At 39.9% G+C, this 25,392-nt stretch overlaps 1 protein-coding gene across 4 annotated transcripts in view; it reads left to right on the plus strand.

Annotated features, from left to right (window-relative positions):
- The first annotated feature begins 663 nt into the window (after positions 1-663).
- The window catches only part of LOC131668361 (visual system homeobox 2-like), a 59,379-nt gene continuing 34,650 nt past the window's right edge, over positions 664-25,392 (plus strand). For all 4 annotated transcript variants that reach the window (XM_058942460.1, XM_058942462.1, XM_058942459.1 and 1 more), the window contains exons 1-2: positions 664-2,959; positions 16,963-17,004. In XM_058942460.1, coding sequence (XP_058798443.1) covers positions 2,455-2,959; positions 16,963-17,004 — 547 coding nt within the window. In that variant the 5' untranslated portion in view covers positions 664-2,454. The remainder of the gene's footprint in view (positions 2,960-16,962; positions 17,005-25,392) is intronic.

Raw genomic sequence — 25,392 nt, forward strand, 5'->3', positions numbered from 1 at the left:
TGCCATACTATTTAAAGTGCATAATGTCTTGATGCCCGGTCGTAGGCGTGAGCAGTAAAGTCGTCAATGACTCCTTTTGGCAGAAAGTGGAGAAGAAGCGAATTAGCGATGCAGAAGCCACCAGGAGTAAAGGAGCAGGGGAGGCTACACCGAGGCAGGCGTGTGCATTGGCAGTACCCACCTTTTCTCCCTGGACTCCCCCACCACTACGGACTGCGCTCCTTAACTAGGGCTATGGAGCCCATCGGGCGTCTTAGTGTGAAAAAACCGACCAATCCGCCAATGCGAGACGGCCACTGTTGCGGCCGCGTGCGCCTACTTAACATCGCGAGCGTCCATGCTACGCGCCCCCACGCACATACTTACCCCTTAAAGTGGGGGTAACGGGGGTGGGGCATATGAACGGAGTGGGGAGATGTGCCCCCCCCCCCCCCCCCACTTAGATACCTACTTACCCCGCCTCCACCACCACCCTCTTCATTCCATCTTCATCTGGCTCTGTCGCACGCGTGCGCGCGCAAGCGATTCTTGCCGGGGCTTCCCCGGAGCGCGTCGCACGAAAGAGGGAGTGAGAGAACCCAAACGAGAGAGAAAGAGAGAAAGAGAAGAGCCACCCCAACGTGACGAGACTCGGCTCTCGTTCAGTTGCACACGGCCGCGACTACGATACGGACACATTTTTTTTTCAAGCTAACCGCGAGGCGCCGAGTACGACGGTCTGCGTGCACGCATGCATCTGCGCATGCAATTGCAGACGTAAACACTCGGTGAGCTCTCGCGCTTCTTGTCGTATTTGTGATCATGTGCCCGTGCTCAAACGTGTCGCCCAAGATGACTAATAAACAATCTATTATTTGCCAACCTTTGCTATCTCGAACCCGTAAGGACCTTTAAAAAACAGCATTTAAAAGGAACGAATAAGATTTGACAGTGCAACTTTGGGATAATTTTGACAGACATAGTGCGTGCGCGCCGTGACAGTTGTGATACGCGTAAACAATAACCGAGCGCGTAGTGTGTTATACATATTACAAAAAAGGAATTTTAAAGAAAAGACCGTGCAAGAAGAGAATTCTGCGAATCAGTTGCTTGGACTTCCGCGTCCAGCATCCGAGGCTTTTTGCGCTAAGCTTACATACGTCGAGCTACGAAAGAACAGAGGGACCAAATAGGCAGAAGAGAGAGAGAGAGAGAGAAAGAGAAAAAAAACGATACGACCGTGAAACGTGAGACCTCGTTGCTGTGTGCGCATACAATAGAATTCCGTGCCTCGCGCTTAACACCCAGCAGCGAGAGCAAACTTTTATCGCCATCGGCTAACTATATTTGCTACAATCAAGCTGACATAGAAAGAGAAAAAAACTGAAGGGGTTCGTTTCTCTAGCTTCCAAGCAATCTAATACCCCGCGACAGTTATGAATCAGTAGACCAAGTGGAATCGCTTGTTTTTTTTTTGTTTTTTTAGTTCTCTATAGAATTCAGCCGTTCAAAGTGGCAAGTCTTCAAAGTCACCTAGGTAGCTTATACTTAGAATTGTAATCACGAAAATTTTTTTGCTACTAAAAGAAAACATTGTACGTAGTATAAGAAAAACGATATTTTAACCAACCCATGAATCAAAGGAGTAATCAATTCTCCGTCGCTCAGTATTCACATGGTTTATGTGCCGACGGATCGTGACTCGTATGAATTCATCAGTATTACTCTTGCACTTTCTTAGTTTACCTGACTTGTAAAAATCTGGTGGAAATTATAACGGGATATGGAGATATACAAAAGTACTTAAACACTTGTTCAAAAATACTTGGAATATTGTAGCTACATCGATGAACTAATCAACGAAATACGTTAGACAAATCAACCTATTTGAAGCTTGAAAAAATAATAAATAAATCCTTGAAAAGGCCAAAACGTGCGTTCGCAGTCGGCAGATGCGATCCGACGGATGACGAGAGATGCCCCTGCTCGAGTCGTCAGCTTCACAAGACACTCGACATTGCTTAGCAACCGTCTCAAGTGACTCGGTTAGCGTCCGTCGGTAGAATTTTAAAAAGTTTTTAGCTCTCTTCACAACACAACGAAGTCAAGACGAAGTCAAGTTCCTACAGGATTACACAGAAGGGATATAAGTTCTCCCTATACATCGCGCAACGAAATACAGTTGATGGTTATACCGAAGATACGCAACGAGGTCTTTAATGAAACAAGAACTAATGTCAACGTAAAAGTGAGAAAACCTACAACGAGGACGTCGGCATTCAAAACGCGAATAACAAGAATAAAAACGGAATCAAAAAGTCATATTCTAATCACAGTTGAAATCGGGTGATAAGCGTCGCGCGCTCGCGACGAATAATCCCCCAAACGACGACAATCCTGAATCGAAGCAGCGTGGACGTGGTCGACCTGAGCGGAGGATGCAGGCCTGAGGCAGGCTCGCGCGCGGACGCGAAGATGCCCCAGCGCTCGCCCTTCGCCATCCAAGAGTTGTTGGGCCTAAATGGCGCCGGCAACCCGATTGGCGCGGCCGCCGCCAACAACAACAACAACAGTAGCAGCAACAACAATAACAGCGGGCGTAGCTCGCCACAGAGCTCGCCGCCGGCTGGTGTTAGCGCCGTGTCGTATGCCCCGACGGCACCACATCACAAGCTCTGGGACTACATGGCACCGCTGACGAATCACCTCGGCAATCTGGGCAATCTCACAGCCTCGCGGATGGCTTATCTGAATGCCCAGGCTGCCGTTGCTGCTGCATTTCTACCACCGCCACATCATCATCCTCATCCGGCTCATCACATGGCGCATCATCAAGTGCATCAACCCGGACAGTTGGCTGGCCAGTCAACTGCTAGTCTCAACGTTCATCCGGCGGCACACGCGCAGCACATGCTACCTGGATCCGGCGTCTCGGCCAATCATCATCAAGGCAGTCCCACTCAACACAGTTCACCACATGGTAAGACAGCTCACGTTTCATAATATTTATTTATATCGATGATCGACAAGTGCTCATGGATGCTTCTGTGCTGTTCCGCAAGAAAGCTTCTGGGCAAAAATTTAATCTCATTTCTAGTTTCTAAAATGTCATTTCAGTAATATATTGTTTTGCAACCATATAATGGTCGAAACTAATTCATTCTATCAATAATACTAATGAGCAAAATCTATGACATTATTATAATTACATGGAGTTGATGCTTGATAGTTATTTGTTTTCAATGTACATGTGTCATGTTGCTAAAACTAAACGAATATTCAATGGCGATTCAATAAGAAGAATTGAGTATGTGTAGATTCTGATTTAGTTCAGAAGGCAGCAATGTTCATAATGCAATGCCCAATATCTATAAAATATTTTGATAAAGTTGCAATGGTTCAACCGATGCATCCGGCACTTTAGCAAATAAGCGTTTTCAAATACAATTTAACATAAGTGGAAAAAGTACCATATGTCCCGATTAAATTAAATTGATCACATATAGTGCAACAACGGAAAAATGTAGATTTCGCATTTGAATTGAATTGCAATAATGCGACCAACAACGGCTGCATACCTAGCAATCACTAATAAAATCACCCAATAGTTCGACACAACGCCGACTTTATAGCGCTTGGCATTTTCCAATTGACGCCACGGTCAATTCGGCGTCAGTCAACAATCAACAGTATTTGCCAATGGAAGCTCGAATGAATGCAGCAGCAGTTTCGTCTCGCGAGTCGATAGCATCACTGCACAATGAAGTGCAGATAACCAATGACACGATGAAACCATCAAGATGTCAGATACGCGATGCGTCTTGTAGGCAGTGAGCAGCTCAGCTAAATTAATTGACCTATCGGTCCACGTGAAAGAAGCACTTAACGCGTTGCTTGCTTGCCTGCAACGAAGAGCCACTCAAGATCGAGTTACCGAAAATCGATACACCTTTGTGCAAGCTACTCTCGCTTTACGTGTTTGTGTGTGTGTGTGTGTGTGTGTGTGTAGCACTGCAGTTTCGACTCGAGCATTTTTAGGTAGAAATACTCGAAATGGGGCATGGCATAACTTGGTCGCTTAGGGTTCTTTTTTTTTGTTCGCGAGCTGAATTAGACTGTACACGTCGAAATTGACCTCTTAATTCACTCGCCTATCAGTACGAAAAGAAAACCCTCCATCTCGCAAAGAATTTAATTAAAAACATTTTACGTTCATTAAAAGTCAATCCATTAAAATCTTAATTACGGGATTATTCCAATTAATTCCAATTAATCCATCGAGAAAATTCCACCAATATCGAATTAAATTTCACGAGTATAATGGCAGCATTCGTCCCATTCACAGTTACATGGGCAACCCTGCGCAGACTTTGAAACCGGGCCGTTATACGGACTCGTGGCTATCTAGACAGTCGCAAACGAATTAATTAACGCCGCATCAACGCGATCGGCCGACGTCGTTACCCACCCACAATATACATCTCACAATTTACCAATTCTTTTCTTTGCTTTCCTTTTGTTAGACGCTGATTTATGTCGTTGTTATAGCTACTGGCAAATTGACTTGCGCGCTCAACACATAGCCAAAGGTAACGACGCTAATGAGGGGTCGGAGACGAGGAGACGAAAAAGCGAGTATTCTCTCTCTCTCTCTCTCTCTCTCTTGCTCTCTTCTTGCCTGCGAACGTCGAATTTCCATCGCTCCTATTACTCCATTATCTCCGTTTCAAGGAAGTCTCTTATTCGACTGCGCAATGACTCGATATACTCTGCCCCTCAAAAGTTTGATTCGATTTTCAACGCCCGAAACGCTCGTGCTAATTGTACAGCGCACAGTTCCTCGCTATCTCTTGCCTTCTTTTTCATTATATAAAAGGAAAATCGCAGTTAATTGTCTCGAGTCTGCCTTTAAGTCGCCCTCGAGTGAGATAATAAGTGCAGAAAGGGACGAAGGAGTGAAAAAGAAAACAGTAGAATCGAGAAGACCGACTGAACTTCGAAGTACTCTTTCTGCCGGCTTATACGTATATTTTTATTAGGAGAGCCGGCCGACGTAGAGAAGTCCATACGCGAGTGCCTTGAATAATTAGTGGTATAATGAGCAAGTGTCGCGGCTGGGCATTGCCGTAATGCCTCGACGTGGTACAAAGAGCCGCGAAAAAAAGACGTAAGAATAGCGCCTTTCTCTTCAGAATTGTTCTCCGATTTAAGGCCACTGACGACTTTATTTCGGTTGAAGTTCTAAAAATACCGAAAACGCATTCAGTCACTTTTTCCTTGGCCCATTGACATTCAATTTTGTCAAAATTTTTTTAAGAGTTATCAAACGCTATCTTCTATTATGCTTGGATGAACAGAGAGATCTTTTTATTTCAGTGCCCGGCAGCATTGTTATTAAGTTCAGTTCTATCAGTCGTAACAATTTTCATGTCAAACAACTGGTATAATATAGGGGTATTTAACTTATTCTGAATACTTGATTAAAAGGGGCCAAAAAAAGGATTGCTGGTATTATTAGTACTATTATTTTTTGGATGCTTGACGCTCATATTAACTTGGATGAGCATTCAAAAATAAGAAAGGCTGAAGTATAGTCGAAGAGAGACCAATTTAGCTGGCAGCAACATCCGAGGACCATGTGTTTTCTCGCGAGAATGCCAAGAGCTATGATCGACAGTCGGATCCAAGCAACAACAGAACGAAATCTCGAAGAAAGAGAAACATCAGAGCAAAAAGAAGAAGACGAAGAAGGAAGGCCGGTGTGGCACGCGGTCGCCGCGCACGAATTTCGAGAACGATTCTTACGGTGGCGTGTCGTATTACCTTGGGCCCACAGTCGCACAATGGCATCCTCTCTATAGTGCCCATTCAAACGTCAGTCCAGCACCTCGCGCGCGCAGCGATGACGACGACGACCCCCACCCCATTCGCACTCCCTTTTTTCGGGCCTCCTCATTATTACTAAGGCTTATATTGTTAGACTTACGAATGGTAGAGAGAGAGAGAGAGAGTTATGGGGAGAATGAAGGAGAAGTCATGGAGGGGGTTACTTAGGGCGAGGCGTTGCGAGGCGTTGGACGGATTTCGTCGAAAACGACATAATTAGATCGATCCTGGCAGCCGAGTAGTGCGAAAGCGACCTTAAATGAATGGGACTCAGAACAACTTATTCAAATGTCCCTCAATACTCCGTGAGCGCGATAGAGCAACTCTGTTAACGGCGCGTTGACGATCAACGCGCGAGCGTTAAATAGGTGCGATGGAAACTGTCGTGATTGGTTAGCTGCCAAGACCTAAGGTTGAATTCTGATAGTGCCATTTGACTACCAAGAAGACAATCTTTTATTTCTATGTTGAGCAAGAATTGGCTGTGTTCGAGAAAGTTATTCACTGATGGTGTAAAAGTTTATTAAAGTATAATCGTTCGTCATTGTTGCAAGTTTCTGTAGGAAAGTCATTTTTATAATTCTAACTTGTTATATATTTTTGTGAAAAAACTGTGTTTGCATTAATGATTGCTTTGGATGTAACGTTTATTAATACTAATTTACAAAATTTATCTGGATAGATAGAAATTATTAAGAGTTTTTTTTTTAAAAAGCAGTGAAATTTTTTATGATTGTTACCTTGAAATTGTTGACCTTTTCGATAAACTCGGGAAATCTTATAATTAAGGCACGGCACAGTAGATGCAAATTTATACAGCTAATATTTTATGCAACTTGTCTGCATGTTTTTTACCTCTTAAGAAATGGCTTTGATCTACGTTTTTAAAAATGCTAATAATATGCATATTCAAAAAGCTTATTTGCATGACATTGATTTTTCAAGTAGTCGCGGCTGTTGCATAATTAACTTATTAGTAGAATATTTACTATATTTCTTTCTCGCGTATTAGAAATTCATGTTATTACATTTAGCATCGACTGTTTGTGTTTGATCAATGACTTTGACTGTCATATTCCATTCCAATCAATTTAACATGATGTGCATACCACTCAATTTATCATCGTAATCGAGCGTTTGAAGCTTGCAGATAAAGAGACACTCACGCATTACGTACACAAGAAGTCGAGCGTTGCGCGCTAATAAGCTTCGGCAAAGAGAATACAACGTTTTTTAAGTTACTCTTCGCCCACTGATGCGCGCTGTTTTCGTAGACGAGCTTACTCTTTGAGGAGATAACACCCCTCCAGTGTTAAGACAAGATGCAAATGTTCATAAACGTTTGTAAGTAATTACTTCCTGAATTGAGTGGCTCGGTACAAACGAAAATACATGTTTAAACTGTATGCTACTTGCTGTAAAAAAAAAAACATTTTTCAACTTTACCTTTTTTCATCGTATGTCTCTTTTCAGTTTTTGAAAAAAAGAGAGAAGCTACTCGAGCCGAGGGGACGATATCTCGCGCGTGCTACTCAGCCATGAAAGGGTTTTTCATATTGTTTTACTATGACTTGTACGTATAGTGTGGATTTCTTTCCGTGTGTTCTATTATTTTTTTAATCGCCGTTGAATCGCATATTCCAGTTCTATCGCATCATCTTTTTTTACTAAATTATGCCCAACTAATTTACCGCTAGCTTTATTATAGATTATATAAAACCCTTTTCCTTCCATACTCATTTTGTATCCATACAAATCAAACCAAAGATATACGTGGCATCCAAATAACAAACAAGAAAGCAACACAAAATACAAAACAGCAGTTACACCCGCGCTATTCTTTTTTAAAAAGTTGTCATAAGAAAAAGAAATGGGATATAAAAAATAATAATTATATCAGTCGCACGCGAGGTTTAGACGAACAACTATACCGTCAAAAATTGCTCGTATACTTTGTAAATAGGTAAGACGACAGAGAGAGAGAGAGAGAGAGAGAGAGAGAGAGAGAGAAATCGGCTTTCTTTCGGTGCGTTTGAAGTTTGTTCTTGGCAATCAGCTGGATTGCCTATCAACGCAAAACATATACACCAAGCGTGCAGCAGCAGCTAGGGCACGCGCTTGACGTAAGAGTGACTACCTCCCGCATCTCTGTGTGTATCTCTGTGACCTTCTCTCTCTCTCTCTCTCTCTCTCTCTCTCTCTTTCTCAACTCACCCGTTTTTTCTCCGCTTACATATTGCACACTACAAAGCTACGTACGTGCTATCGTATGTAGGTATATAGAGGTGCTAAGTCATTTTCTTTGATGCCTCTTCCTTTCACCTACCTACCTACCCCCTTAACCTTTCTCTATATGACACTTAACACCGCTCGTGCTTGCTTCTTATATTGCGCCACGATCTATATAATTTTAGTCGTTCTAACTTGCATCTGCTTGCCTTACTTCTGCCCTCTTTTTTATTTTCCTGAATTAAGCATATAAATTAGACAATACTTTGGAGGTAAATTACATTTATAAAGACACAAATTAGGATGCAGAATATTATGTTAATTAAAAATAAGGAGCTTTAAGACTATAAGTAGAAGCTCGATCGTTGTTACAGACCGTCGGTAAAAATACAAAAATACTACTATCCTAGATTTTTTTATTCGCTGTAAAATACCTTTTGTAGTAATTATTGTAAGACTTATCGTCTTTTTGTTTCACTAAAATGCTTTGTTTGTTTGTATTTTCAAATAATAATAATAAATTTTAGAGTTAACAAGATTATGGGCACGATGGAAATTATACAATTTCAAAGTATAAAAAAAATGAATAATTAATCAGAATTCCGATTATATCACTTCAGTTTAAAATGTAAAAGTCGCAAACGTGCAGAAATACACAGGCATGGGCACCGTCACAGACAGACATACACTTGTCGAAACGAGGGTGAGATCTGCCGTCGTTTTAAGCGAAGGCGTGACAGAAGGCGGCGGGTGGGTGTCGTTACTGTAGCTGGTCGATACCAACTGATTAGTACTTCAAAACCCAAGCGCGACAACTGCTCCCTCGCGCTCTTTATTTCTCTTACTCTTTCCTTCCACCCCCACACGTACACACACGCATCGCATCCACCTATAGTTTGTCGCGACAATGCCCGAAGCGACAAGTCTACGCTTATATGTGAGCGTGAGTACTCGAGAGAGTGACAGAGAGAGAGAGAGAGCGAATAGTCTTGAGCAAATTAGCGGATTATAAGTTCGTTCGCTCGACAGAGGGGCTGCTTGCTGGCAACGAGTGCTTTTGCCCGTGAAAAACGCCGAGACTCCGATATATAGGTGCAGTGTTAACCTCGTTGCGCACACGATATTATGCACAAGTACTCACCGGCGCGGCGTCGAATAAAAAGTGAACCGACGATGCGAAGGTGTCGATAAGTGCTCTTTGCCACAACTACAGGTGTGTGCGTATGTCGACGGCGTGCAGTCTCACGCACGATTTCGTTTCGTTGCGAATACACAAGTGGTTTGCAATTCAAATTAGCCTTTTTTAATTGAAGTCGATATCGCGCTATACTCTGTTCCAAAGGTAACATTTGCTTCGACGTGTTGTTCTCGTTTTTTTTTCCAAAAAGAAAAAAGATACGGCGGCTCTGTGAATGGAAAGAACTCGTGGGGTGATTAACGGGGTTATGTGTATGGATTCCTTGATAAGCGATCTGTTCACGGAAGAGATGAGTAGCTCCCCTGTGCGCAAGAGAGAGCGACTGATGTTCTTAATGAGCTGTATCCCATTCAGATACTACTTTTTCAACTTATCTTCCGTTTAATCAATCTGACGAATAGGTAGACCTATGATACTTCTAATGATTTTCATCAGAGTAAATTGACATTTGTTTTTCTGTTCTATAAAGGCATTCTTTGTAATTGATGTGAATGTTAGTTATGACAGTTTGCTAATGAAATATACTTATTGGTAGCTCCCAAAGAGGTGCGGCTTATTATTAAAAAACAGTTCGCGGTCGCAGTTAGCGCGTTGTCAGTGACAGTCGGGCTGAAAGCAATGCAACAGTGGCGGAAGGGAAGAGGGAGCTTGCAGCTTTTCGTAATTACGAGTGCAAATTAAATGAAATTAAACAGTTAATTAAAGAAGAAGGGGGCTGCGAGTATAGGAGCGAGAGGGCAGCGAGTGCTTAGCCCTCGCGCGAGTTAATTGAGATTCTTGGAAGATTTGTCGCATGGAATGTCTTAATTTAGTCCCTTAAGCGTCCTAACTCGCCTTAACAACTTAGAATAATTGGATAACACAGACCGTGCGGCGCGCGCCCAAGCACTAGACAGAGAAGAAACTGCGAGAACTGCTGCTGCTGCTGCTGCTGCTACTGTTGCTGCTGCTGCTGCCGGAGATGCTCGAGCGCGCAGATGGATTTTTCCGAGTTAATCACACGCTCCCTTCTTCCGCCGTGCTTCCATCGCCTGTCTACGACTTCCGTACGCGTGCGCGCCAGAAAGAAAGAGAGACGTAGACTAGCGCTCCTGCACGTTTTCGTGCCGCTTCGTTTCTAACACTGACGTTTCCATTATCTCGACTATTGTGCATAATAATTAGTTTAATGAGAGTACTTAAATTTCACAACCGTGTTTGGAGATTTCACTACAGTAGTAATTATGATTTATAAAAGTAAATCTGAAATTTTAAGTGATAAAAATCAAGTTATAAACTGACGATAAATTCAAAGATACACTGTTTTTAAAGATTAATTTTCTAAATTGATCTCGAACTCACGGTAATTTCGGTTTTGATTCTGTAACTTTGACAATTACTATTAAGGATATTTCATTGAAACGTCATAAAAATAGTGCCCACAAAAATAAGAATGTCAAATCTAACAGGGTTCATTAATTCTATCGAGCCGTATTAGATTTTTTTAGTTGGAGTGCTTATCGCTCGCTCAAACCAAAGATAATCTCATCGATCGTTCAATGTGCTCCAACGCTATAAGCTCCAATACTGATTTTTATAGGCGCACACACATGCACGTATACGCACGGCAGTAATCGGTCCTTTTTCAGAGATCTCGTAAATTGCTCACACCCCGTTCATTTCGACACGCGCGCCTAATCCAACCCTAAAAGTGGGTATACCAGTCGAGGAAAAACGAAGTGGGGTGTATATACATCTATATGTGTGTATTTTTTATTTTTTTTTATTTAGCAACGTCTCGTCGCTGGTGGCGTCGCGCTTATTACCAAGAGCCAAGTGGGCTAAAGTGAGCATCTCTCTCCCACTTCTCTTTCTTCTCCCACTTTTTTCTCAAAACTTCTTTTTTTTCGGTGGTAGATGCTCCTCCGCGCGAGCACTAAAGATTTTTTTCGTCGCAAAATCCACTCCCTCGCGTGATATACGTCTCGCTTGCTCGGCTTAATTTGGCGCTCGTATACGCTGAATTTGAAAAAAAGGAGAAAATTAATTATACGCCTGTTTCTTACAAATTACTCTTTGAAAACCGTTTCGCTGAAAAGTGCTACTTTGAACACGTCAAAAAAAAAATACTCGTACAAAATAGAATACTTTAATTAATATGAAGAAGCAATTAGAACCTCAGTTGCAAGCAGGGAAACTGCAAAAGAAAGGTATAATTAAGGTACTAAAAAAAGGTAGGTGCGAATAAAATTTCATTAAAAACCTGAAATAAAACTGATCGAGCCCAAAATTCAGTCAACGTAGTCTGCATCGCCCACCCCGAATGTAATCTGCGTACAGATATACAAGCTTAGAGTGCGAACGTTAAACTATAGAAGGCGCAGAGAGAGAGAGAGAACACAAATTCGCGTGTGAGAATTAGACTCCCTCGAGCCTATAGCCGTGTATGCGCGCGCGCTACTACTGCCCCCCGGGACCCGCTGCTGCGGGACGTTAATGAAATAACACGGGAATTAGTCTCGGACATTACCAGCAAACTATGTCCATTACCGTACTTACCAGGACTCTACTACACATACACATGTTCGCGCAGTTGCTTGCACTCAAGGGAGAGACGCGACTCGCGCATGTTTCTCGTTTACGCTTTTGTCACGCTTTCGTCACGACACTTGCTTGTATCTATTTCGTTATTCGACGTATGCCATCGATAATACGAACTTTCCTCGTATTGCGGCGTTGCCGAAAAAATCAACGGCCTAATAATCAAAACTTCTCGCTGGATAATACAGGAGAATAACTTCGAATAACAAGGCGCCAATCGTTACTCGACAAAGAAAACCAAATCTCGCGTTCAGAGGTCGAGCTTACGCATCGTCTTACGCGCACAGAAGGCGTCGTGCGTCGATAATCCGTCGTTTACGATTTCGTTTCTCCTTCGCACGTATACGTCTGCAAAGTTCAACAAGATAAACGGTTTAACCGTTCACTTATGCATGCACTCACAGACATATACACCTCGTATTGGGCAGGGGGAGGTTGAATTTTCCTCTCTACCGTTCGATCTACCGGCGCCGCGCCGCGCGCAGATGAAAAGGGAAAAAGAGGTGCAGCGAGCGAACGCGGAGACTGCTGCGTGCAGCGGCGTGTGCATGAACCGATTCTTATATACCAACGTTCCGCAAACGGTGTGGTGTACGTACGTGTACGTAATTAGACGTATCGCTCGCGTGCATTCGACTTTCAAGTACTTGCATACACCCCGACGCTTAAATTGGTAGATGAATTTCCAGTCCAACACCTCGATTGTAACGCTCGCGCGCCTCAGCCATGACGTTTCTCTCTCTCGCTCTCTCTCTCTCTCTCTCTCTCTCTCTCTCTCTCTCTCTCTCTCTCTCTCTCTCTCTCTCTCTCTTCGTACTCACACATATTACAAGTAGGCTGAAGAGCGCTAAAGGGCTCCGAGAGCTGTGTTCGACTTCACACCTCGCACACAGGCGTGTTATATATATAAGCATACGCATTTTTACCGACGACTCCCAAGTATACGTGTAGGCATGCGCGTTGGGGTTTTAGCCAAGCTTGTTGACAAAGTTACACGTGCATCCGCATATACACTGCCGACGTATAGGACCATCCATGCTGTGCAATATTTTTCGATAAATTTGATCGATAAGTTTTTGAATATAATTATAAAAATAAATTCAATTGGCTTTTTGTGAAAAGAAAATATCAAAGTAAGCGTTATTTTTTCTAGATATTGGCCAGATTAACAAACGGAAATCAAGGTGAAGGGCAAAAGGTAAATGCGACAATAAGAGGATTGAAGAGATGCACCTATACATACGTATATATATGAAGCAACGAAGGTGCAAGAGAGATTCGCTCTCTCTCTCTCTCTCTCCGTCTCTCTTCTCTCCCACATGCTGAGCGTGTCTGCGTTCCTCCGCCTGTCGATTGCACCTATTGAATAGGGCCACCTCTAGGTTCAGCTTCTAAGTGGCTGCTCATTGAGGCGATCTTAGGGTGCTTCTCGACACCTTGCAAGAGCGCCTTAATGCCATGGATTTCACGCCTATTACAATGGCGTAGAACCAATGTATGAAATTCTCTATATAGCTGTCGATAGATTTCAGTTCATCTTCAATGCATCTCTCTGACAAGGCTTTCTTGGATGACAGACTGACAATGATTTTATGCTCTCTTAGCCTACGAGTATCAAATCGATAAGAACTTTGCGATTGCGTCTTTCCGATAAGATTTCCTCTATATTTTACAGAAAGAAAATATACTTTCTATATGTTTTACGTTTAGTTGTTTGCATTTGAATTACGTCGTATTACTAGATGAATTGGCTGGAAGTGAACACAGCAATGGATTACCAGTCTATTACATCGCAATAAAAATAATGCTAGTCTTTTTATTGCATCTTTCTTATATCAGTTAAAGAACATACTTTACATTAACAGATTTCGAAGACTCGTGCTTCAAATTATTTTGGAAAAATTCAAAAGGCCAAATGGCTAAGCGGGATTAGAACCTTAAACAGCTGACTTGGGCGAATGCTTATTGCTGCTAAAGTATTAAGAAAGAACTACTCGAACACTTAAGTCGTCATTTCTTTCAATTCGTCCATTCTATCGATCGAATGGAAGCACTTAATACTTACAACACGATTGAGAAAGAAACTTGCTTGTCTATGAAAGAATGAAGATAGAGAGAGATTAAAGCGAGACAGGGAGAAGAAAAAGGAGGCAGCTCATTGAGGGATTTAGTAACCGCAAATCCGGGTATAATACTAATAGCCACATAATAGGGTCAATGGGCTTTCGCCAGCCTGCGACAATGAAGTCCTGTCAAAATAGCGCGCGCTCGAGCGAAGTAACGCGAGAAATCGAGGAAGTGGGTTTTTCTCAATAGAGTATACGGAGGGGACCTCTCGCGCGACCGTCAAAGCGCTCCGCCCTTTTCCAACCCAAACGGCTTGCTTTTACGATCAGTTTTCAGAAAAATGCGATTTTTTTCTATTTCAATTATATGCGTCATGCTGGTCGGCGCGTGTGCACAATGACAATTGATTGCTGGCCTCAAGGTATCGATTAAGCACTGTTACAATCGAATAAAGAATTTATTCTATGGAATACCACCGAAGTTGATGACGAAATTGTATCCGTGTAAAATATATAATGTTTCAATCGTCTACCGATTGAAAATCCAGTGGAAAAACGATTTACAACATTATTAGAAATGCAATATTTGTGTCTCAAAACAAGCCACTCTTTACAATTAGAAATATCTTGGTAAATTCGTGAGATAGGAAAATGTTATTTTGTTCATATTGGATGAGCAAGCATTGTCTTTCTAATAAATATTTTCTTATCTCACAAATTTATCGAGATATTTCAGACTAAAAAAAGCTGTTAAATTAAATATTAAATTACAAAGCTGTTAGATTAAATAGCTAATTATAAAATGACATATTTCGAAGTTTTGTACGACTTTTTTTACGACCGAGGCAGCAGTCAAACGTGGGCAAGAAAATTTAAAATTTACAAGGTTAAATTATTGTTAAAACAAAATAGAGAGACGAATCAATTGCATTTGATATGCATATAGTTTGAAAGCTTTTGAAGAGCTTTAAAACACACTCCCGCTTATCTCAGTTTATTCATTTTTCACTTGTATATAAAACTTTTAAATTTAAAAAATATTCATTTTAGGTGGGCAAAAGCAATAACCGGCACTGTACGATCATTTTATTTGTTTGAGGAAACATCATCCAATCAGAATCAAGAGATCTCATGATTTAACTTTATTATCTTACAGCAATAGCAATGCATACATTCTCATAGATTTAGACTTGAATATCATAACCATAGAGATTAATCGAAAAGAATAAAAAGAAATAGTTCAATAAATTCCTGTAATATACATTACATACATAAGAATAGCATTCAACTCGATATCATAGACAATTAAAATTCCTGAAGTTGGTGGTGTTATAAGCACAGTGAAACGGAATATTGGAAAGTATGAAAGAAAAAGAGATTTAAGGGCGTTTTGTGGAGCGAGTTCAAAGAATGAATGAAAGAGGCCGGATCTGCTACGGCGACACGCGCAATTCGTATATCCCAAATGAACAATTTCGTGCGCGCTTTCTATCTACAGTGTTGGCTGAAAATGAGACCTAATGGAAAAGTCTCACTCGGTGGGAGACTATTCAGGCTAATATATCGAATTACACCAAATAGCGTCAGAAACCTATTGTACGGAAAATCGTTGAATAGAGCAAATATGTTACCCGTAATTGTCAGCGAGATCCAAAAAATTGAGTTGAAAATATTTATTTTGTTTGCCGAAACGTAAAAATTATTGGTATAATTTTATTTTAAAATCAGTAAAAATTTAATTAACAGTCAATCTTGCCACGTGTTACCATGAGTGAAGATTGACATGTTTTTTTAATTAAATTTTTAATTTAATCACATGTACAAAAAAAGAACATACCCCAGTGATTTAAGTGAATATTTGCGTGTACGAGTGTTCACGTGCGCACCTAGAGCTCTGAAAGCGCCATTGAAATTAACTCTATGAATATTCACGTGGAGAGAAAAATTTTTTAAAAAGAAAATTGCCAACTTGCGAGGTTAAATAAAAGTTGCACCGTATGAGCGTGAAAAGACTCCCATTAAAAACGCTTGAAGATGCGCAAAAGCAGCTTCATCTTTCGTCTTGGTTTTCCTCGCCCTCTTTATCACTGCTCGCCTTGGTATTTGCGCAGTTGCGCATTTCTGAGTGCCTGTACTGAGGCCTTGGTGCAAAAGCTGAAATAAGTCTGCGTCGTATACTCCTTAGTAAATCAATTTTAATCTCACTCTTTAAAGCCTTCTGCTCTTCAACCCAGTGAATTTATGAATCCGTGTTGACTCATTTACAGAAATCTTATAGTTGTAGTTCATATTAAAAAGAGATTATAATCAACTATTTCATCGGTAATTGTGATATTTGAAAACTCATAAGTATTTTTAGGTAGATATGGTAAAATCATAAACATTAAATTAAATAAACAGGATAACAGCGATCGATCTATAACTTTAATATTTTATTATTACATATTAGTTTTTTCAATAATATTTACGATTCACTCATCAGTAATTGAGGAATACAAATTTTCTGTTCCGGAATAAAATTTCAGCTATAATCTACACATTTTCGTTACTTCGTCTTCATGTGCTATTTTAAATAGTACAATTAGTTACTAATGCTTCATTCATTACCACATAACGAGTTCGTTGCCGCCAAGTTATTAGGAAACAAGTGGAGAAAAGTACGAGCAGTACGCGCATATAACTGGAAAAAGTTTAAAATTTAAGTGTACAACTCAATTTGCAACTCAATTTTTCGCGAAGTCCTTATAAGTGAGAGGAAAACTATGCGCTCACGTCGATTTACAACGAGTGCTTCGTTTGTCAACTGTAAGAGTTTATTCGTTAATTTGAAGCTTCGTTAAATTTTATTTTGGAACTTTTTTTTATTTTTAAAGTTGGAAAAGTTACGTAAAAGGTGATGGGCATTTTTTTCTTATAAACCATTGAACTATAATCGAAATTTTAATTGACAACTGCTTTTAAACCTTATGTTATAAATTTCTGAACAGTTTAGTTGGAAAATAAGTATTTATTTTTATTTTTCAGGCTATTCGCAATCAAAAAACGCATTTTCAAGTTCAAGTCCAGGTAAGAAAATAGCATGTAATAGTGTTAATTAAAATCTTCTGTCTTTCCGTTCTTCGGTTTTGTTATATTTACGAATATTATTTTTCGAAAGAATTCATAAATTTAAAGACGCTTTGTGCGCCCACATACTTTAGTTGAATGTAAAATTTCCGATTTCGTAAATAAATAGATTATTGATTCAATTGAAAAGAATCTAAAATTGAAAATCTACAAAAAAATATATTAAGCTCCGTCAATCTTCCCCAAATGTAAATTTAATACCCCGAGTACTTTTTCGAATGACTTATATACCGCAAACAGTTCGCAACTGAAAAAAAACTATTTTTCGGTGGATCAACTATATTGTAAGAAGCTATAAAGTTATGCGCCTGTACGACGACGCCGAACCCCCTCTAACTGGTGGGACGACTGTAGATGGGCTGACGTCACTCGAGCGCTTGGCTCCTCATTTCGTATTCATGCGCACAGAGCCGCGGACGCTTACGATTTTTCCGAGCCATTAAGTCAGTACCCTAGCCAAAAAGCGATGTTGCTCCAAACGCGAAACGACAGGTTGGAAGGAACCGCCGTGCGTTGATGCTCTCGCATTTTCTTTGGTGCAAGGGTGTGTCGCGCCGTACGTTCGTGCGAACAAATATCCCAGTGAAAAGTACAGCTCGTTAGAGTACTTGTTATACTCCTTCGACAAAGTTGAACGGTTACAGTGCTTATTTGTGATCTCCATAAACGCCTAAGTGATAAAAAATGCTGATGAGCCAAGCAGAGCATCCAATGCCTGGGTATTAAACGGGAATTTATTATACTACCCCGATGGACTCTTATTGCTAATGAGTCACTTTCTTTGAAGTAAACGCATACAAACTTTATCAACTCTTGCGTAATTCTCTTTTAAATTTTTATTGCATTTCATGCGCCAATAAATAAAATTCGGTTATATAAGTGGTACGTAAAACATCATTAAAACTTTAATAATATACTCGAAAAGTTTTCTCATATATTTTTTAATGCACGAATAAATCATAATATTATTTTTTTGGAAAAACGCTCTGATTAATGTAACGTCACAGTGCTCATTATTCGGGTTAGTAATCAAAGTCACAAATAAAACTAAAATGAGCTCTCTGATCCTATAAACAAGCGTAAAAAGATCCTTTGAAATCTTTGGCAAAATACGAAATTGCAAGCGCGCACTTTACAACCACTTTGTTGTGAATTCGAAGCAAAGGGATAAAGACGGCTTTAACTTTGACATATTACTGCCAAAGAAATCAAAGGCAAAACATGTATTACTGCATAATTCTTGGTAAAGACAAGAAACCGCGTGGATGAAAGGCGAAAATAAAACATTTCTTTTTGGTGCTTCTTTTTTTTAAACGAAATCAACTCAACGACATTTCTAGTAATTTATTTGTAAATAACTGATGTCTAAATAGGATATTTAAGAATTAAGTCATGTGTAATGATCATTAAAGTATACGGAGCTATCAATAACTTTTTCGTAAAAATATCGGGTTCAAAATTAAATAAATTTTACTGGACTTGATAATTTTCAGTTGAGTTTGGAAGTAAGAAGGCACAGCGCGTTAACGTGCATGCATCAACCTACCTTATGAAAACTAGCACTTTTGTGCAAAAAGTGTATTGTAAAAGTGCTAGTTTTCGTATTTCCAGTCGTTATAAATAATTAACTTAATTGAGTCAAGTTCACAAGTGGACGTAATAACGAGTTAACGTAACAGTTCGCAAAAGGTGTAGCAAAAATTGTATTTGAAAGCCACACTAGTATTAATTAAGAACCAACGCGACGCGTATATATTTCACTTCTTAATTAGACGCACGCAGCGCTGCCATCTATATGTCACGAAGCGTGGATGTTCTCTACTGTTGCCCAACAGTCGCACTAAAGGCTTTGGTTTAGTATGGAAAGCTATTTTCATTCTAATTTTTCTCTTAAAATTGATAAACTTATTTCGAAAACAATCACATTACAACAGTATATTATATATTGAATATATATTGTGTTCTTTTTGTTATTAATTAATTTTTGAGGCGGTCAATAAATTAGTTAACGAAACGTCATATACAAAAATGGCAGGTGAAAAGGAAACTGCATTATATTTTAATCACTAGTTAATTAAAAAATATATTAAACTTGTGATTTTCTGATTTATGGCTTGATCTTTACACATTAGACAAAAATTAGACTAGTTAACGTCAAAATTAAGATCATAGAGGCGTATGATTAGGAACAAGCATAAATCGATATCGAATAATCTTGACACTTTCCGCATCGACTGAAGTGCGATGCAGCGCAAATGAATTTGACACACCAATAGCGTAGTTTTATGCCTTGATATTATTCTGAAAAGATGAATAATTCATTGTACATCAACAAATATTATCAAAACCAATTTTAAAAATATGCCAAGCATATTTATAACTCATAGCATAATCACTCTCAAGCGAACAGCACTCCTATTGTTACTAATTGACGTGGTTTAAAGTAAAAAAATTTCAAAAGCAGAATGATGATTTGTCTAAATTTAATAAAAAAAAATTACAAATATTCAACAATTAATCATTACAACGAGTTATTCATATACATCCTTCGCAATTAAATGTTATTAAAAAATAATGCTTAAATGAAAAAAAAAACGTAGCTGCGACATGCATTAATATCACAACTGTCATTGCGACAGACAAGTTTCACATCGAATGCGCCGTCAATCATCCAGCCCAACCCAACCCAACCCCGGGCGTAAAGTAAAATGAGAATAATAAATCGATGAACTCGCGTGACGCAACGGCTATCGGTCAACTCAGATATGTTCAGCGAGCTCGCGGCCGCGAACGCTCGGCAAAGAAAGGAATCAAAAACCGAGGCACTCTCGAATTTGCTCGCATGGCCTAGCGGGCATAATAAATTACCCGGTGCGCGTTAAAAAGCACAACACACACGCCCAGCGCCGGCGAACCGACCAATCCGCTGTGAGTAGCCTCGCCCCGCACTACAGGATCTCAGGTGACTGACTCTGTTTTTATTTACTTCCCCTCTCTCCCCTGTCTGCTTCCTTCCCCTCCGTTGGTAGCCCACCTATTTCTCACCCTGTCCGTTTGTCGTCTTCTCTCGGTTCTTTCTTTTCCTATCCTCGTTTTCATCTTATTCTGCTTCGTTTCTTTTTTTTGACTTCATTACACTGTTTCTTTGCACCGTTTGTCTTCGCGTACACCTATATCTTATCCCTTATCTGTCCAGACGAAAATTATATAAACACTTGATTAGTACTTATTCATCTGTTGACTTTCATCGGCGCACAAGAAATTTGTCTTCACTGTCTGTTAGCGGTGAAACTGTATTATGATTGCAATTTCCAATCAATCATAACATCATTTTATAATCAGTGTTAATTAACAACCATTTTAAAGGAAGATAAATCCTCAGAGAACATTTATTGCCATACAGAATATCTAGCATTTCCATGGGATCTGGTGGGTTTCACATTAAACGCTTTCATTTCTCAATATAAACGACACTAAATCCTTCTAAAGTTACAGTAGGATGAGGAAGAAAAACTAGAGGTGTCGAGTGGGTTGACGGAAAAAATTGTACTCCGAAAATATTTTGACAACCGTGGGCGTGTCGGGTGTGGCAGCGATAAAAATTTTGGGTTTCCAATTGCTACAATAGTTTTACGTCTCGCAAGCCTTTCTACTCCGAATAAAGGTCCTTTCAATATCTCGTCGCATTACTCGGTTTAACGACACTAGAAATAATTCGATGTGATCAACTACGCTTTTCTTTCAATTTAAATTTGTTGAAAAATGTCAAAATAATTTATTTCTGAATACACTAAAACAGGATTTTATATAAGCTTTTGGATACAAGCAAATCTTAGAAACGTTTCAATGATCATCAGTCATGCTGGTTTTTCCAATATATCTGTCATCACGTTGTGAACAGATGATAAACCTTATCGTTTATTAATTTTGTTGAATTTTTTACGTAATGCACTCAGTTACTTTGCATCGACAAATATTCCAAAAAACAAAATATTCACGCATATAGAAGAGGTTATGAATATATTTTTCTGCTGCACAGGCACAATAAATAAACAGTCACTGCCGCTCTCCTTCATCGTATAAAGTTCTCTCTCTATATATGGAAGTATCCGCGCGACTATATATCGCCCAACGAGGATTCCCGCATTGTGGGTTGAAGGTCCCATTGTCGTGAACGCAGGGCTAAACTATTGTCACCTTTTGAGGGTCGCACGAGCGAGCGAGATTCACACCTTTTTTCAACAATCGCGATCTACCGAACATCTCGTGTATACACACAACGGGTCGTTTGCTAGACGTCAAAAAGAGCAAATGGTCGAAAAAAAAAATTCTTAGGAACACACGCACGTGAGTGCACGCACAAAAGGCTTACTGTCAGGGAAAATCCTATTTTCCTGTGTGTACACGGCTATGTCTTTTCTTCTGCCGCAGCTGTGCGAAAAAGTCGAGTAGAAAGTCTATTTGGGTTAACGAGATTAAGACGTTTAAGTTACTTCTTCGGATCTTCATGTTGTGCTAGATTCTCCTCATTACTTTGTGCAACACTCATTTGTAAATGATTGTTAGTCAAATTCTTTTGACTTTTAAAAATATTTTTGTTTTCTTTGACAAGCTCGATCATCTTTCGCATGTTACTCAAAGTTGTTATATAGTATACTGTTGTACATAAAAAATTAAGATGACTTTTAATACATGCATACATTTTATAATAGCTCATTAAAAGTTTTTGGTAAATTAATTCACAAAGGTTTTTTTGTTGTTTTCAAAAAATTTAAATTGAATACAAAAATGAAACGTCAACGAATTTGAAAATAAAATGTCCTTTATTTAAAATATGTAATTGTTGAAAAATCTCATAAACCTTTGAAATATGTAGTCGCGAAACTTGAAAAACGCCACTGTTCTCCGAATCATTAATGCATAAGCTACACTGGAAATAAGATCGACTTGAATCAAAAAGTATTCTTGTTTTTTATAGACCTGAGTCATTAAACACTCGAAAACATCGACTGGTCGTATTCTAAAATCATACCGAAATGGGATATAGAAGAACACTTGATCGTGAAATAAATTGCCAGTGCAATCAATTGTATACTCTCCGCTAGTTTTCCCCATCGGCAAAATCACACCCCGTTGAAATCCAATCGGATTCAATTAGCTCCAGTTTCCCCGGTATATCGAAAATTCATTCCTAATAGCACATTACGTTTCGGGTGTAGAAATCGACTGCGGGACGACTATATTTATAAAAGAGAAAGAGCATGTGCGTGAAAGAGCGGGACGCTTGTCTGGCGCCAACAACTCGCGCACAGAAATATTGAGTTACTCGGCAAACAGACTCGGCTCAACACCTTTTCCATGCCGAAGTCGGCGCCGGGAGCATGGGCAAAAAACACCAAGCTACTCTCGATCAGTTCTCGCGTCTTGCTCTTGCTACTTCTCTCGCTCGCTGACATCCGGAAACTGACATCACGTGCGGGGTCTCCGCGACGAAATGTACGTGGGGAGCAGCGCAGAGAGAGAACGAGAAAGAGAAGAAAAGACAACAAACCGTGACGATTTTCAGTTTTTAAATATAGTACTTAAGTGCTTATTATTACTTTGGTTCATCCGCCACTGTTAGTTATTGGATAGTTAATTACATTTCATGCTTCGCAAGATTGAATGTTTTATTAAAATAATTACTAATTTCTAAAATGATTAATTTAGTAAATTTTGAAGAAAAAAAACTCGGTACCAATATAAATGCATCGTTTATTGTCTAAGATGTGTATATTGTAAAATAGTAAGTCATTCTTTCCAATCTATGATAATATTACTTTATATGTTAGGTACCTGTGTTTACAAAAAATTCCATTCAAAGCAAACGAAATCATATATTTCTATCGATATAGATGTAAATTAAAAAGAACCATATATAAGCATTTGATTAAAACGATCTCGACGACAGGCATAAGAGTAGGTTCAATTATCAAGCAAACAAGATGCATCTAATCATAAACCATGATCAGCGAGAATCCGAGTGACAAAGCGCAGCGTCGTCGCACGCGGCGCCGACACGCCTCCCGCCCGCGTGCGCTTTTTCCAAAACTGACAAATCTGTCCGCGCGGTTGAAAAGTGACGCAGCAAATTGTTTTATTGGTTCGAAAAGAAAGAAAGAAAAACTCAAGGGTTCCGATAATTCGACCTCAATTAATAGCTAAAGAGACACGAAAATATCCACCTTGAAATTGTGCGCGACAATCGTTATATGTAGTGCTCAGCAAAATCGCCGCGTAAAGTCGATGTTCATTGTTCCGTCGGTCGTATACTCGCTATCTCTCTAAAACCTAAGCCTATTGTGCCCAAATTATTCGTGTTGAGAGAAAGGGTCGAGGTCTAAAATTTGAAGTGAAAATGCCTAGATTAACGCGTATATTACATCATTTCCTCGCGCGAAAATAAAAGCTCGCTCTTAATTAAATCTGCTTTTGATGAAAATTCTGAAATTATGCTTTCACGCTGCAAAGCACGTAATTATAAAATAACTAGTTACCGCGCGTAGCGCAAAGGAAAGCATATTCAAAGCGCCAAAAGTAGCCAAAACAATTATAAAAAAAAGAAGCAATGAAAAGTAGAAAAAAAAATTACGCAGAGGGAGCAGGCCAAAACATGCGCGCGAAAAAAGGACAGCTGACAGTGGAAGCTACAACAGGCCGGAGCTGCAAAAGAGAATAAGCGCGGGCATGGAAAAGGAGCTTAAGCTGCAGAGCAGAGAGAAGTTCGCTGGCACATAGAGTAGAGAGGGAAGAGTTGCGAGAGACAGAGGCTTGAGTAGAGAGAAAGGAAGCCCGAACCAAGCCACCGAGAGTTAATGGGGATGAACTGCGCATGTGAGAGAGTGCGAGAGAGAGAGTTGGGTGGCGACGAGTGGCTATAGCCTAAAGCCGTGTTAGGGCTGTGCGGGCGGGTGGCGAGCGGGTGGGAGCCATTAAGCTTAATGACATAATGAAGTAAATGGCTGTGCATGCCGTGCCACCAGCCAGCCAGTCCAGACTATAGCTTATAACCGGCAGAGCTGCCCCGGCAATATACCGCGTGCCCGGAATTCCTGACTTATGCCCTTTCTCGCTCGCGAGCGCGAGCACTGCTGCCCAGCCCAACCTCACGCATACTCACATGTACATGCATCACCCTTTCTCGCCTCGCTGCTACATCTACTTTTCACCTACGGCCTTTTGTGTTTCCAATCTATTGTGCTTCTCAATTTGCCTGGTCTATGGATTCTTTCTTATCGCTTCGTGAAAACTAATTCGATTGTTTCGCAGTATTTTATTGGGTTTCCTTAACGTTGACTACCATCATCATGTATCAACAAGATAAAAGAGCAACGTACTTTTTCAACTTTCTCGTGCGATTTAATGGGATCTTGTCACCCTAAGATATTAGTAGCACGATGGTAAATGCTAAAAATCAACTCTGTAGCTGAATTATATGTAATAAGAACAGTGCGTTTTGAATTCTGCATTACAAAGTATTCCGTAGTCCTCTTACGGTCAATAATCGAAACACTTTGCAAATATAGATTGCAACTAAATCTATCAAGCGAAAATTGATCAATGATAAATGCGACAATTGAATGACGTTCAATTATCTTTCTCGCGTAATTGAAATTGGAATTGGTTTACAGTTCTAAAAGCTTTCTCTTCGCATGTGCTAACAACCACTCGCGAGAAAACGTTTCCTGTGCCGCTTTGAATGTACCTACGATATATGTTCCAGAGACCTTATAGAGCTCATACTTAGAGCGGCTCACGGTTTCCTTGAACCCTTTTTACGACCCTAAATATTTTTTGACCAAAAGTGCGTTTTCCCCTGCTATGCGTACGAATTTCACGCGCTGCATGCTGTACTTTGCGCGCTCGTGGGTTTCATTTAGCACGCCAGTTGTTATTTTTTTACTTTTCCAATAGAAAAATGCACGCTGGCAGAGAAGTTAATTGCATTCGACGATACGTACAAGCGTTGGTTGAGAGGCCATTACTTAGTATACGGGGAGAGTGAATCCTGAGTCAATTACTCTTTCCAATAGCGTTGAATTAGTTTTTTTTTTTTTTTTTTTTTTTTTTTTTTTCTGGAGGGATGTAAGGACATTCATTTTTTTAACATCAATCAAACGCGCAACGTTTGATGTCGGTCGACCTGCGATCGTATACGCTTTTGAATGTCGTTCCCGTTGGCACAACTTTATTGAGCTTTACTCTGGACAGTTTTTAATCTAAATTTTCATGTTTTTAATTCTTCCTCGATAATAACTTTTGCTAACGATTAATTTTCATGAAAGTCTA

The sequence above is a fragment of the Phymastichus coffea genome, unplaced genomic scaffold (genome assembly GCF_024137745.1).
Source record: "Phymastichus coffea isolate CEN01 unplaced genomic scaffold, Cenicafe_Pcof_1.1 PCOF00077, whole genome shotgun sequence".
Classification (NCBI taxonomy): Eukaryota; Metazoa; Arthropoda; class Insecta; order Hymenoptera; family Eulophidae; genus Phymastichus; species Phymastichus coffea.